Source organism: Rhynchophorus ferrugineus, unplaced genomic scaffold (assembly GCF_030347505.1).
Source record: "Rhynchophorus ferrugineus isolate W39M unplaced genomic scaffold, kcgeb_rfMv2 rfM1, whole genome shotgun sequence".
NCBI lineage: Eukaryota > Metazoa > Arthropoda > Insecta > Coleoptera > Curculionidae > Rhynchophorus > Rhynchophorus ferrugineus.
In genome coordinates, this window is record NW_027472580.1 from 88,315,358 (window position 1) to 88,331,980 (window position 16,623).

Below are 16,623 nucleotides of genomic sequence, written 5' to 3' on the forward strand. Positions count from 1 at the left end.
TATGCCCAAAGATACGAACAGATGCTTCATGAACACATCAATGTTGACGTTCTCAAGCTTCTAGATAATGATGGCTTAATCAGTTGATAAAAAAGGTAAACCCATTTGATCTAGTTCAGTGAAATTTTAAGTAAAAATCTGTGCATATTAAAAATAGTGGTATGGATAATAAGCGAAAGGTGTCTATCGTAGAATAAGTACTTTGTAATTTAAAAATCGTAGCAAATCGCTTATTAGTATTAATTTATTAGATTGTTATAATAACAACATATAATTTGATTTTGCAAAAATTTTGTAGGATAGCAGCATCTCACTAGCAAATAATTTTTTGGTTTCAGATTATTGGAAAGATTGCGATCGTGTCAACGAAGGCGCGCCATTGTTTTGACACCCCCAGTTATTGGATTTTAATTTTTTTCATTTTTTTTTCTTTTATGCATGTATTTTAAGCATTAATAAATACCTAGTAAAATATGGATGGTAAAAATATTATCTGTTCTTTTATTTCGCTTGAAAAAATACCTAAAATGCATGCCTCTAGACAAGAATAACCCCTTAAGGATTCGCGGGCGCCGAACTAACAAGTGCGACGGAAAAAATAAATTGGCGAAAGTCCTGGACCGAAAAGAAATGACGCAATGTCGTACATATGGGACCAGGGTTCGATTTTTTTTTCGTCCAGCACTTACGCGCGCACCATGTGGTCGGTATGGCAGCAAAGCCAATTCCTAAGTTTTAACTGGGTTTGGACTTGAGGTAATCTCGCTAAAAATAGCCTTAGTGGATGAGTGTGCGAGTTTACTTAGAACCAGAACATATAGAACAGAAGCTGTGTCTAGACAGAGTTACATTATTTTACCATAAAACGATATACATAACAAGTCAAAAGTGAGCTCGCGCGGCACCCACTTTGCACAGAGCTTTCTCATACCCAAATATTTGTGAATGATATGATGTACACGTTCAATTTATATCTTTAGAGTGTCTGCTATTTCATTCAATTTCAATTTACGGTCATTCAAAATCATTTTGTGGATTTTTTAAATTTTTTCGTCGGTAACATCTTTTGGGCGTCCACTGCGTTCACCGTCTTCGGTGCTCGTTTCATCACGTCTAAACTTACCATACTAATCCTTGATAGTTGATTTTCCTGGGGTAGTGTCCGGAAACTAGGCATCAAGCTAAGTTTTTGCTTCAACTGTATTTTTACCCTTCAAAAAGCAATATTTTATCAACACGCGAAACTTTTTCTCCATTTTTTTTCACAATAACCAAAGTTGCTTCACTAAAAATGTTATAATTCACAAACTAATGATCCGACAGCTGTCAAATTTATACACGCATCTTTTGAGGCTTAGGGCTAACTAAAAAATATATGGATTTAATTCTAGTAGCGCCATCTATGTGTCAGGCGGGGGACTTTTCAATTGACTTGTTATTAGGGGGATTATATTTTGTATTCAGTAGTATCGAAAAACTTTTTTAAAACGTATTGTGGTCATTTTTGACATTAAATAATTTTCTACGACGTTTTCCAATATTTATAGCAGCCACTAGAACATTTTTTCTCCTTTTGGATCGTTTTAATCGCATTCGAAGGACTGGAAACAGTTCATTTTTCAAACATTAAAATTAAAAAAAAACTTTTTAAAGAAGTACTTAATGAGCTTTGTCAGCAGGTTTCATCAAATCAAATGACAAAAGTACTGAACGACGAAAAACAATTATGAGCTTTACATGATTAGTGTCTAATATACTGAATAACTCAATAATTCTAAATGGAAATTTGTTATTTTACGTAGACATACGTCCAAGCTATCAAATGGATAACCCTGATCATTATACGTATACCTTATATTTTATAAAATGAATATTAAAAATAGGGGAAAATATTCACGATATTTAAAATATCTAATTATGTAATAACAAAAATGCGTCCCTTGATAATTCTCAATCTAAAAACGAACAGGATATTTATTTTTCGACAAAATAAATCTCCTTAGTGACTTGTTATTACCATATTTTTTGCAATTATAATTTCAAGCTTTTGAAGACTTTTAAAAGAAAATTTGAAAATGTTTACTTCTTATATGGTATTAATCATGTTCTTGTATTGCTCGAAAGAGTTTTCCAGGTTTAATAAATTATCAGAGCTTCCAATGAGTAAAAAATAACGTGGTTGCAAAATGGTATGACCCAAATTTTGATGAAAATGATGAAAAACCAACGTTATATGAAAAAAAGGAAGTGTTAGCCATACGTAATAGTGGCCTCTCGAAAGTAATAGCTAGAACAAGAGAGAAGTTTATTTTATAAGCGCTTAAAGTTTGGTGAAATTATTATTTCCGATGACCATGAACGACCAATAAATAGCATTAGCCTCTATATTTACCAAATATATGTTCCTTTTATATTTGATGAGCATGTTCAGTGTTAATGTCATGTCAGAGTTTGCAGTTTAAATTTACATTGAATTTAATATTTTTGTACCAAAAGTAGAATATGATCTTAGACGATAGAACTGTAAAGATTTCATAAAAATTTACTGCAATATTATTAAAAAAACTACAACAAATAGTTAGGTATCATTTAAAGTGCCAAAAAAATTTATTTTTTAATCTATACAATCTATACATTATTACTTCCACTTTAGTGTTGATTTTCTAATCATTTACATTTTATAATCTGTGAAAAAAATATTAAAAAAAATACTTTCAACGTTGTGTTTACTCAATCAACTATCAACAAACAATAATCAAAAAGCAATAATTTGGGAAAAGTTGAATATAATACTGTTACCGTTAATGAAGATACAACACTGGACGAATCTCGAGTGTGTATATAATGATCATATCAAAGACAAAAATAAATAGAACCGAGTTATTTTTAAAAATATTGTCATGAAATTGTTTCACACGACATATGGAACCATAAAATATAATAGAGAATGCTAACAATAAAAAAACATGTATGATTTAACAGTATTATTATATGAAACCCAATGCTGCTGGTGATTTGTGAAAAATCTTCGAGATACCACTTGTCACCATATTAAATTACCGTATCAAGTATCTGTTAAAATAAATGTTGGAATGTATAAAAATGTAAACACAAGATGTATATTAATAAACAGCTGGTGATAATCAAATAAATCTTCGACAAATCGAAAGGACCAGGTCTGATTTTAAATCATTCTCATTATTACAACTATTTGCCCACAGATTATATCGATTACTTTTGCATTTTGCGATACTTATTCGCTGATCAGGTTCTTATTCATGCTGTTGATGTTGAACGTAATTTATTTCCAATCCGAGGCGGAAGAATGTGATGGTTAAAAGGTGGAAAGCTCGAAGCTATTTGCGCAAACATTAGCAGCGTGGAATAATTAGAAAGTACCAGTGGCATTAGTATGACGGGTTGATGATGATTCGCTCGCGACGACAGACAAAAACAAAAGCGACTTTTCGTTTTTATTTTAATTCGCATCATCATTAAGAGCCACTCAAAACTGATCAATATTAAGATAACAGGCGGACGATTTTAATTGTTCTTGTTAATCCATTCACTTCGCTGGTCGATCAAAGCAAGAGATAACTCCTCGCTAAAAAGCAAATGGCTGAATTATACCAAGGAGCTATAAAAATGATGACCATTAAATTGAAATAGAGAAGCAGATGGTTGCTAATTGGGAGCCCTCTATCGGAACTTCAAATTTTAGACACTGGACCGTCGGTCATTATAATTTTACGACCTTGGCCTTGTGACGAGACCATAAAACTGACATTAAGTCGTTCTAATCTTTTATTACGGCTTGTCCGATATGATTATGAGGCTGTCAGTTTGGTGGGACCACAAAGGTTTTATCGGTGTGCATTTTAAGACGCTTTCAAGGAACTAGACAATTAATTCAGATATATACTACGAAGAATTACATTCTATTATAATTCTTTCACATAATGATAATGCAAAAACTCCAGTGATTAAAAGTGGTGTAAAATTCTTCAAATCCTAAGCAACTCTAATTGTACATCTGCTTTTATGAAAAAAAAAAACGTTATGAAAAAAATGTAAACACATTTTTGTTTATCTGCTTGAGGGAATATTCGTTTTAAGATAATTAGACATATTATGTAGTATTTCTTAGAATATTTATATATTTTCAACAGTATTTCTTAGAATTTGGTTATATGTACCTATCTATTGTGTTCTAGGTATCATGCTCTACATCAGAAGAGGCTTACTTAAATAAAACTAAATAGGTTAGTAGTTTGCATTTTAGATAGATTAATTATAAAGCTATGTGAAAGAACAATCAATAAAGATATATTTCTTATTTACAATTTAGTATAAGCCTTTCGTTATGATAACTGTATATCATTCATTTTAAAAATATAAAATGTCTTTATTAACAATTCATATTGCATCACCAATAGAAAATGGATGAAATGGATATATATTTATATATATACATGGATACATTAGTAAGATAGGAATCTGTAAAAAGAACAAGTGAGTACAAATATAACTTTTTTAGAGTTAGTTCGTAGTAATACAAAGGGCTTCTAAATTGATCTGTAGTAATATAACATGTTTTTAACCTTATTTCGAAACACTTATAAAAACGCAGGCAATATCTTAACTAAGTTTGATACCAGTAAATCCTTACTTAATATAAATATAGTTTAGTTTATATGGAATGTGTTCAACTATAAACTTACAATAATCATATATTAAAGAAAAGATTTAAAAATACAGTACTAAATTTATGAGTACCGTTTGTGATAATAAATAATTATTCATATTTGTTGAAAATATAAATTGTAAGATTAAAAAACTTTTTGTATCACGTATATTTTATATTTGATAGTATTTACGACATATTTAATTAAAATACTAATAGTACTTAAAATGTATTGTTATATTTAAACCTACAGTGTAACAATAGGAAAAATAATCACTTAGTACGAAAGCTTAATATTCATTCATGTTCAAAAGAAACTTAGTTACATGACAATATATTTAAAGCCATTAATAATAGAATATTCTATCGATTCCCCTTAAATAAAATGTTTCTTACTTTTTATGTATTTTCAAAATATTGACTTTTTTCCCTAGTATTGTGTATAGTAGTAGTATTTCCCCTAGTATTCACATTTGACAAGTGTTTTAATATCGAAATATCTAAAACAAAAACGACTAAACAATACTGGCGTTCACTACAGCACTGACCACCATAAAAATCACGCAATTTTCATCAAAGAATGTCAAAAATGATTTTCTGAAAAATCCACTTCAAAGTCCAATAACTTTTGTCCCAGCAAAGGAATGGCGTTAAATATATATCTAGAACGTTTTAGGTACTATTACTATTCATTGAATAAGTTTCACTACAGATATGCGATTTTAAATTCCTCTATTAGGGAAATCTGAAATTACTTTTCCTCTAATAATCATTCACTGACAAAAAACTATTATCTAAAATCAATACAAATAAGAGTTGTTAATTGTGTTCTTTTCAGCTGTTAAATTGATAATAAAACTATATAATGAGCTATAAGAAGAGGTTATCACTAAAGAAGAAAAAGAAACGCAGGTGGCTGTTAATTACACGCCCTTAGACAATTAAAAATTCAGACACTAGAATGGTCATCCTTATAATTTTATGGGCTTTGTCGTGTGGACAATGCAATAAAGCTGACATAAAATTCAAGTAGCGCTCGTCTTTTATTACCGTTTCTTGGAAATGAAGACGATAAAGGTGCATATGCCAGCCGTTGATCTATTCGTGTAGATAAGATCGGATCTTAACCAAAATATTACGGTTTGGTTGTTAACCTGACCTTTTCGTCATGCTGGTGATCAAACGGACATGACCCGAAGACTCCACGCTTTTATTTTAAGATATCAGTCCATCATACAAAGGAATAAACCCAATATCTCGACGCTCGACGGGAAAATTCTTCGAGGTAGGTCGGGACAAACCGCCTTTTGTCTAATTAACCAACTTGCGACCGATAAAAAGACGTCATATGGAGGAACTGACATTGATCGAACAAAATAAATTTATCGTTTTATTCCTCCCAACAGGATGAAGAGGTTACGGCAATAGTCATATATCTCGGTTAATTGTTATCTGAATCGGGTATTTTTCTGTTCTTACCGAAGTTAATCAACGTCATATAATGATAAGACATGAACGGCTACTGGAGACAATGGTTTCTCAACACCGGATGCTAATATTATATTTATAGGTTTCTTCATATTTCTACGTGCATTATTGAAATTAAAAAAAAAGTATAAATATAGTATATATATATATTTTTTGTCGTGATGACTGGACATAATCCCTACGAGTCATGGCTATATAAAGAACCTTGAAACTGAATGGATACGTTCAAAAAATACATTTAATTAAGAAAAAAGGTCTATTTGCGTCGAGATATGCCGATCGAAATTCTGACCGGCGATACTAATTAAACGCTAATTCGCAAATTAATTACAGTCAGTTTGTTTTAATCAGAAAAAAATTGACAGTGGGCAAGGTTAATTTTGGTACAAATACATGGCACCATCGAAAAATAATGAAACGGTATGTATTATTATTACCGGCTTGGTCGGCGCAGTGGTGAAGGCGACAGGACGTCCGCCTACTGTTGCGATAGTCGCGGGTTCGAATCCTGCTGGAGCATGGTCGTAAATTTATGTTTGTGATTGTTTAATATTTGTGAATGTTCTAGGCAAGAGTGTAAAATCCGACAAGGAAAATGATCACAGTCACGCCAGTAACTAGGCTGGGTAAGACCGGATGTCTTCTGGGATGATTTCCAAGTTGCTTACTGTTGCCAGTCAAAAGGAGACTTTAAAATATATATAAAAAAAAGTATGGATTATTTGAAGAAATATAGTATCGTGGGGAATATAGTATCGTGGAGAAAAATAATATACGAATACAGGCAAAACAAAAAGACATAACAGCCACCAGCATTATAGTTAGGTCTGAACCAGTTTCATTTGAACGTTGATCAACTTAACCAATTTTTATCGATATTGCAAAAATTATAATCATTATTAAACTTATCTTAGTCCTGTAAATGGCAATTAGAATTTACTAATTATGTAACTTGTTTAGTCTTGCATTTTCGATAATATTTACGGAGAATTTAATAAGCTTATTAGAAAGCAATAAAGTTCAAAGAAAATAATCACAGACATGTTCATCAAGGCTGAGCAATTGTACTTAATTAAATGGTTCTTTATAAAGTGGTCTTCTCCTAATAATAAACTTCCTCTTAATTTGACCAACCATTGATATTTCTTTTTATATCTATTTTTAAGTTTGTATTAATATCAGTTTTATTTGAATATCTCTATTTTGTTATAACCTGTTCTATAGTAAATTAAAATTAGAGTTGAACAACTATTAATATGGTTTTTATACATACATTTAAGTTTTATTCAACATTTCTCTAATTTCATAAATCTATTAATTCCTTTAATTTCGGTTATAATCATACAGATAAGAACTGGCATTTAGTCACCGAGTAAGGTGCTTTTTTTTAAAGTTAGTCAATATCAAGATCTTTCAACAAAACCATCTGAAAATCAATAAATCTTAATATTGGGGTTGAAATTTTTAAGTAATCATGTTTTCTTGTTCAATCATCAATATATTTAATAGAGTTGAGAAATATCGACTGAAAACGACTATCGACTGTTTAATAATTGACTACTTTTTACTATCGATTGTTTCAGTCGTTATTTTTGGTTCGACTGATTTTACAACTTTTTCCTGTGATTGTTTCAATCGATATTTTCGGTCTGACTGTGTTACTATTTACTATCGACTGTTTCTGTCGTGTACTTTTAGTTACTATTAGTTTCATTCGACTGATTTTTAACGTTCTGGCTCTGCCGTCTTGGCAGCGACCTCGGCAAAAATGTTTTATGTATATATTATATATATATATATATATATATATATATATATATATATATATAGTACTTACTATTTTCAGTTGCTAGTTTTTTGACTATCGACTGTTTTCAGTCTATAGTTCTCAACGCTAATATTTAATTTGATCAATCTAATCAATTTTTATCAATATTGTCTCAAAAATATAATTATCATTAAATTTGGATTTAATTCAATTAGAATTTAATCATTGTATAACGTTTTAATTTTGCATTTTCAACAATATTTACAGACCGTTTAATAAGCTTATTAGAAACCAATAAGGTTTAAAAGAAATTATCATAGACTTGTTCATTAAACGAGAACCAAGGTTGAGCAATTACCATTGATTAAATAGTTCATTATAAAGAGGTAAAACTTCCTCTTAATTCAAACGACCACTGCCATGTTTTTATACATAATTTTAAGTTTGAATTAAGAACAGTTTTATTTGAATTTATTTATTTTGTTCGTACAAAGCGATATTTAAAGTTATTTTTATAAGCTGACTGAAAACTGATAAAACATTCAAACTAAACTGTCACAATTTTGAACAATCATTCACATGCTTTTTATACATATTTCCATTTAACATTTATTTTCTTCTTTCTTTCATCTTCGCAATTAAAATCTTGTAGTAATCAACAAATAAAATATTTATGTTTAACTTTTCGCCAATGTTTTAATAAACAGATGAAAACTAATAAACCTCAAACGAAATCGTCACCATTAAACGGATTGATCAGGATTGAAAGATTTGGCAATGACGTTATCTCAAGCAATGTTATATGTATTTCTAAGTAGAAATCATGTTCAGCTTGAATTAACAACCGTTTTATTTGAATTAAGAAAAAACCTAACCAGTTTACTATCGACAGATGAAGGTTACCTTTGATTGAAAATTATCGAAAATATTGTACGATCCGTGTTCTAGCCAAGAAAAATAAACGATAACGTGTCGGTACGTAAAACAGAAACAGATAGATTCGCACGAAATGTAGAAACAAATCACGAGTTTTGAATAAAGAGAAACACGGGCCATGCCAATAGAACCCATCTAAAAATATCACCTAATATTTTTATTTGATATCAGCGGTATATTACTTCAACAGGTATTTTGATTTTTATGTAGAAATGTAAACACGAATTGGTTGTTGACTTGAGTATTGGTAATACTGTGTTCGATTATTTATCAGTTTTGTTGAACTATTTCAAGGATGAATCAAAACGTTGTAATATATCGTCCGGCATTGCTTCATTCAAGACACCAAAACTAATCACCAAACGAGCGTCCACTGTGCAACTCCTTACCGCTTTTCCTCTTATCGGGTAAAACGAAGCTCTTGCTCCTCTTCACTCTGAGAGAACGTCTTCTTAAACTTCTCAAGAAGCTCTCGGGCATCTTCTGGAACTTGGGCGGATCCATGGGCTCCTTCTTGTCGGAGAGCATCAGCCAGCTCTTCACCGTGCTGATGGAGAGCCCGCGCGATTTTTTCGGGGTTGGTGTGGGAGGAGGTTCGTTCTTTATATCCACCATGTTGAGCGTGTGTGTGTCGCGGACTCGAACTTCACGTGATACGGGTCGATTTAGAACGGCATGATTTTGCACTGTTGCGGATTGTTACACTGCACAGAGAAACGGGTGAACTTTCGCGCGTGATGAATGACGGACGTAACAGAACGCGACGTGTCCGCTCCCTTCGGTACCGATACAGCCAATGCCGCGTATTTTCAAAGCAACGGGAGCTATTCGGTAAGTCGCGTGTTGGATGGATGCGCGCGCAGCCCGTGTCCCGACTTCCCCCTTGTAGTACACGATTTCTTCGAGTCGAGGATTTATTTTGCATAGGATCTACCGATTTCTCGAGATATTACACGATTCCATTTCGGAAATCGTGAGTACACAGAGATTCCTGAACGCTAATCTCATCTGATACCGTCACAGTTCCGATTTTCTTTCAAACAAGCTGTTTTAATAAAATACAATAATTATTACATGAGTCATATCGTTCATGTGCATATTCATTCATATTTTTAGTTAATGACTTAATTGGCACCGCAACATAATTTAGCAGCAACGTACTCGACCAAAGAATAATTGGCAATTCGAGTAGTCAGTTCTAATTAATATTAAAATCGGTTTATTCGAAATGTAAAAATATAAACAGATAATGAATCATTGACAAACCTGGTCAGGATTTGATTTTCATCGACGTTGTTTAAATATTAATGGAAATGCGAAACGAAACTTCTATAGTCTAGTCTGACATGAGAAAAAAATTGATTCTAAACGAATGATGCAAAAAATTTCTCTCTCATAAAGTATTATATTAACATAATTCGTAATAAATTAAATAATATTAAGCTTGTAAAATTTTTAACTGAAATTTAGTCATATAATATAACATGGCCAGGGATTAATTATTTTTACTAGTTACATAAAAAATATTTGACTCAATCAAACAAAAAACTGATCAGATAACTCTCAATACAAAACAACTATACTGGTTAGTTTTAGCTTGGGCACACAACCAAAGGGATTAGTTTTTTAGTCCATAATAAAACTTAAACAGCAAATATGGGGCTGTACTAAAGCATCAAACCGAGTAATCCAATACCAAAACAGTTCCATCAATTAAAAGTTTATCACTACGCAACCAACGAAGAGTTATACAATGACCTCGAAGTTATTATACGATGTAACTTATCCAAGATATTGCCGTAAAACATGGAAGAAAGAGGAAATGATAGCTACGAGGAAGCAATACAACTACTAGTCAAGCAAGAAATCGGAAGATTGAAGCGAACCAAACCACACGAACTTGTATAGTGTATAAATGTAACTCAGTAGTTAAATGTGTATAAGTGTAAACAGTAGTCTAATTTAATTACTTTATAAATAAATACCTACTGATGTATTTATTCCGCTCGCATCTTGTTTGTGAATTGATAAGTATAATAGAACAGTAGATATAAATTCATTTGTAAACTAAGATCGTAGTAAGCCTTAAATAAAACTCGTTTATTTTTTCAATTTTAGACTTATAAAATTACAATAGAACAGTGGATATAAATTCATTTGTAAACTAAGATCCTAAATATTTAGAATTTAACAGTTTCTCATCACATCAACATATTGGGGACTTGATTCAACTCCCAACAAAATTTCGCTGAATATGAGATGCAGAGTCTTGGTCAGGAAATAGAAGTTGGCGAAAAATAATCTTCGAGAATTAAAGAATTTAGAGATCTTCGAGCACCTCCATGACATGAGATATAGCTCAGAGACCTTGTATTATCCAAAACAAGTGGTTGGGAACTTTAAATGACTTTAACTATTATATATATATATATATATATATATATATATATATATATATATATATATATATATATATATATATATATATTGGAGTCTCCTTTTTACTAACTAGGCTTTATCTGGACTAGAGCTACGAGCTACAGCTTAATTTGGGCTCCGAACCACTTGACCCTTTGAACCGACCGACCCTTTGAAATTTGCTTATACAAAAATAAGTTGTTTAATAATAATTATTCTTATTTGTTTTCCGTCATAGCCTAGATGGCATGTAGTTATGGTGTCTTTAATTATGTTATACAAAATTAAATTCCACAAAAGTTACCACAAAATAAAAAATATTTTGGCTATTCCACCAAATATTACTATTAACCTTTCTTCTATACCATAACCCCCACTAATTCACTATAACAATGCAAGGTTTGACACAGTTTTTATTAAAAGTTCACAAAACTCTTTGAATGTTAAAATTTTTATATTACATTTTATAGCTAAATATATTAGAATATAATTTCGCATTACCCAAGTCATTACAACTCAATAATTTGTTGGTATTTTTGCCATCTAATTTAAAATCGAACGTTTCAGTTTCACCTAGTTTAACTAATGTATTCCTAATTATGTATTTCATTATCGGAATAAACAATTAATTGAAATTATCGGAAAAGACCAAATTTGGTATAGCTCTCGTTTTGAAGTGTCTCATTAAATTTAAACACTGTACATAACCGGTGATTTGGTATGTCTGATAGCACTTTCAAATAAATAGAAATCGCAAGTCCGTAAATAAAAAGTGAGTCTTTCCAAGGTTCATACAATATGTAAAGAGATTCCATCATTCAGCCAGCATCTATTTAGAAAAAGAAGCTTTTCCTTTTCAACGTTATTTTTTTGGAACAGATGAATTTGATTCAGCTATGGCGCCTGGCTTTTAAGGCAATTAAAAGGTGTTTAAAAACGAATATAACTCATTTAACCTCATTCAGTAACAATTAATTTCCGTATATCAGATTTGTAACTTTCATCATTATTAGTTACTAGCGACCCGCCCCGGCTTCGCACGGGTGCAATGCTGATACTAAATTAAATACACTACAGAAAAAATATGAACGTTGTATATAAAAACATAGCGGCCCGCTCCGACTTTGCACGGGCATAAAATATATATGCCTATGTCACTCAATGAAAACATGATTAAAATCGATCCAGTATTTTTGGTTCATTCATTACTGCCCTTGGCCTGCACGCATTAAATTTGGAGTAAAACAATTCCTCTTCCCCTATACTTACTATGAAGATTTCCTGCTATCTTTGGAATATCTAAATTCATACAATTTTTATTACATTACACATTTTTAAACGCAAATTTTAAATTTGTAATATCTCCGAAAATATTTGTTTAATTTACATGCTGTAAGGAACCATATTGATCTATATTAATTGCACACTGTATTTAAGGTACTTAATTCGATAAGGATTAATGCCGTATTGCTTAAAATAGCTTCGTAAATAAGCCATTTTCTCACGTAAAAAGTAAACAATAAAAATGGTTAATGTGGGTTATCCCTAAAAGATAAACATATACCATCGCGGACTTTTTTGTAGACCTTTTTATGGTGTACAATACTGTAGTACATTAATTTGATCTAACTCGTAGGGTTAGGCAGCGTTTTTGCTAATTGCTAAATAAGCCTAAAAAAATAGGTTAATTTACGACATCACGTTAGAAACCTCTAAAATTAGCAATGTTGCCTTAGTATATTATGCATGTATTATACATATAAACCTTCCTCTTGAATCACTCTATCTATTGAAAAAAACCGCATCAAAATCCGTTGCGTAGTTTTAAAGATTTAAGCGCACATAGGGATATAGGGACAGAAAAGGCGACTTTGTTTTATACTATGTAGTGATGAGAAAAATTAATGCGGGTTTATTTGTTGACAGTTTCCTACTGAAATTGACTCTCCTCTCCAAAATTTTGACTCAGTAGAAAACTAGAAAAAGTAAATCAAGAGAAAAGAGGAGGTACACTCACTGTCTTTAATACCGAAATATTGCAACTCTTGAATAACAGACTCAAAAGAATCAAACCATTTGATATTATGTAGTGCAGGGAAATATAATTAATACAAAAAAAAACAATGTTAATTAATACATGAACATTACTACTGTAGATTAAATATGGACAGTAAACTTTCCAAAATATATATTTAGTTTGAAGTTATTACTTCTGATATTTCTTCATGTGATTTCTACATTTTAGGATCCTATTCCAAATAAAATAGTGGATTACTATTTCAGCTGACCAAAATTCAAGTAAAAATATTTACTGTTCAAACTTGTGTAAGATAAGCTATATTTCACTTAAATAATTTTTGGTATGTCTAGTCTACTGTTTATGTATGTGAAGTCTCCTTTTACCAACAAGGGTTTACCTGAACTGAACCTATAGTTTAACGTGGGCTCCGAACCACGGTCCTCGGCATTAAACATACCGACTGGCGAGTGACTAACTTAGAAATAATCCCAGAAGACATCCAGTCATACCCAGCCTGGTTACTGGCGTGGTTACTGACTGGGACCATTTTCCTTGTCGGATTTTACACTCTTACCTAGGACAATCACAAATATTTAACAATCACAACCATACATTTATCCTGTATAACCATGCCCCAGCAGGATTCGAACCCGCGACTATCGCAACAGTACGCAACAGTAGCGCTAACCAAACCAGCTTAAATAAATTTTATTATATAAATTAAAATTGGTATTAAAATATTAATATATCATAATATAATTTGGTGTTAATGACTTAAAATTCCACTTTTGAAAATTGAACTATATATAATTGCATTCTTTTAAACCAAAATCAGTAAGATGAGGTCTTTAACTGTATTTTTTACAATGATTCTTGTAATGAGGCATCAAAACTTCGTCTTTGGTAAATAGTTAGTTTCAATTGCAGCAACTTTGTTGGATTACTCCATAAAAAGCAGTCCGATGAAATTCTATACTATTATTACATACACTATACAGTCTACGTGCTTATTATTTATCTAAGCTTTGGTCTAACTTTCTGGCGAATAAACAATTCTGGAGAAAAAAATATTATTAATGAAGATTAACATTATTTTTTCCTAACAGCTAACACTTCAATACACTAACAATCAATACGGAGTGACGTGACTGGTTTGCTTATCTTCATTCCATCCATTAATATCAGGAGTACAAGCAATGTTGGGATTCACGAGCAATTTAACAACATCCAAAGACGCACTGACCCGATATCCACATAATTTTGCAAATGTTCCCTAATTGCACTTAAGAGACCCTCGTCATTTTTATCATTGGTGCATATGGTGAATTATGATTAGGCTCTAGATCGAGAACATTTCAGTCCATATGCACATACAAGCACAAAGTTTCTCGTAGTGTCACTTGTTTCAAAGCTTTAGATATGTTTTCAGTATTCTTTGATACGACAGATCTTTCAACTTTTCTTTTTAAACTTTCGATAGTAAGATATAAGCCTTCGTAAGTCCTGTTATGTTTTTGTGCATTGGTTGGGCTAATGGGGTTACGCTTGGGCTATATATATATATATATATATATATATATATATATATATCATAATTTAATATATATATATATATATATATATATATATATATATATATATATATATACATATATATATATATATATATGTATATATATATATATATGTATGTATATATACATATATATATATATATATATATATATATATATGTATATATATATATATATATATATATATATATGTATATATATATATATATTTAAATTATGATAGCGACATTACGATTTATAATAATAACTTTTAGCGATTATAAAATGATTGTTATTGCTGAGGGACACAGCGCTTGTAAATCTAAGCGGTTTTTAACCAAAATCAAGAAATATATTTAAAAATTATTGTAAATAATAGAAGTTAATTAAATATTGACTAATAGAATTAATATCATTGGTATTTCCATTTCTAATGTTTACTGGATATTAATCCGGTCTTCTTGGTCATATCACATTTTCTTTTGAAAAACCTGAAATCACAGTTATGTGGTTTTAGATACAGGTACAAAAGCTGACGAAACCTGGATAAATTTTGTGCTTTCGAGGCTCTCAACCGACTGCTAAATTACTGCTCAGAAACTTACCGAAAATACGGACAAATAACGCACACTACCTCATGTTACCATCCATGGCTACCAAAATAAAAATAAAATTGTTTTCCGGTAATGTTCTGTATAACGATTAACTACCAACCAATTAGTAATATTACTCCCAATTATATCTTAATATATACTCAAGAAATAAAAAAAATTGTTCGACGACTTCAACTAATTCCCTGTGATCTGATTCTATTATTATTGTAATAAATTCGATAAATAAACTGAAGCATGAATGCTTCCATTCCGAAAAAGCACGTGTTATATCACGATAATATTTACCGAAACCAAATCAAACGGTCACCCTCCGTTTCTCGACCCCTGGAGGGGTCGAAAAACCTCTTCGAGTCTATTCCCTACCGGGATCTTCCGCTTCACTTGATCCGGCCGATAAAGAAATCTTAGACTCCCCCTCTCGACCTCTTCGTATTCAACGGAAGGACCTGAACTAATCACCTGATGACTCATCGCCGCCTAGCCGGCGAAAATTGGGTTATGAATCTATTTCAGTCGCTTGTTTTCGTTTTTTAACGTTTGGCGGACTGGAAAAAATCAATCTCAACCTTGTTCTGTTTTTTTTTCGCGCTGGTCTATTTGCGAATGCAGAAACTAAAATATCGTTTCGAATGTCAAGCGTATATTATGTTGGAAAACTAGGTAAGAGTTTGCACTTGACTCTTTTATTAGTTTAAGTTTATCTACACCTTCACGAATGGAATAACATCAATGTTTCATATTCTGTATATGTCAAAATCATTTTGTTTCTAAATCAACTGGAGACTTTCCAGTCTAATTAATAAAAACACTATTTTAGTAAAAGTCAACAACCTCTATTTTTTCCTATCTTTCAGGCAGTCTACAGTCTACGATCTCGAAAAAACGATGTATCTTTTAAATTAATCCATTTATTGGTATCCTCATAAGAAGCGAAGCGCTGCTTAGAAATGTTACGACTAGTGTCGGAATAAATAATAATCAGAAGGAGCCAGGTTTGCAGAGTACGACGAATGGGATAGCACTTCCCATTTTAATGTTTCCAAGTATATATTAACCAGTTTTCCAAAATGTGGTCATGCTGAAGAATAAAATCTTGTATAACAACGCATTAAATGTAGTCAATAACGATCCCTATTGATGGA

The 16,623-nt window shown here is 31.4% G+C and overlaps 1 protein-coding gene across 4 annotated transcripts in view; it reads right to left on the reverse strand.

Moving 5' to 3' along the window:
* CenG1A (Centaurin gamma 1A) overlaps positions 1–16,623 on the reverse strand; it is a 212,717-nt gene that overhangs the window by 34,522 nt on the left and 161,572 nt on the right. For 2 of the 4 annotated variants that reach the window (XM_076397274.1, XM_076397266.1), the window contains exon 1: positions 9,266–9,677. The exons of the other annotated variants lie outside the window; for them this stretch is intronic. In XM_076397274.1, coding sequence (XP_076253389.1) covers positions 9,266–9,491 — 226 coding nt within the window. In that variant the 5' untranslated portion in view covers positions 9,492–9,677. Of the gene's footprint in view, positions 1–9,265; positions 9,678–16,623 lie in introns of those variants that run through there. 4 annotated transcript variants of the gene reach the window in all.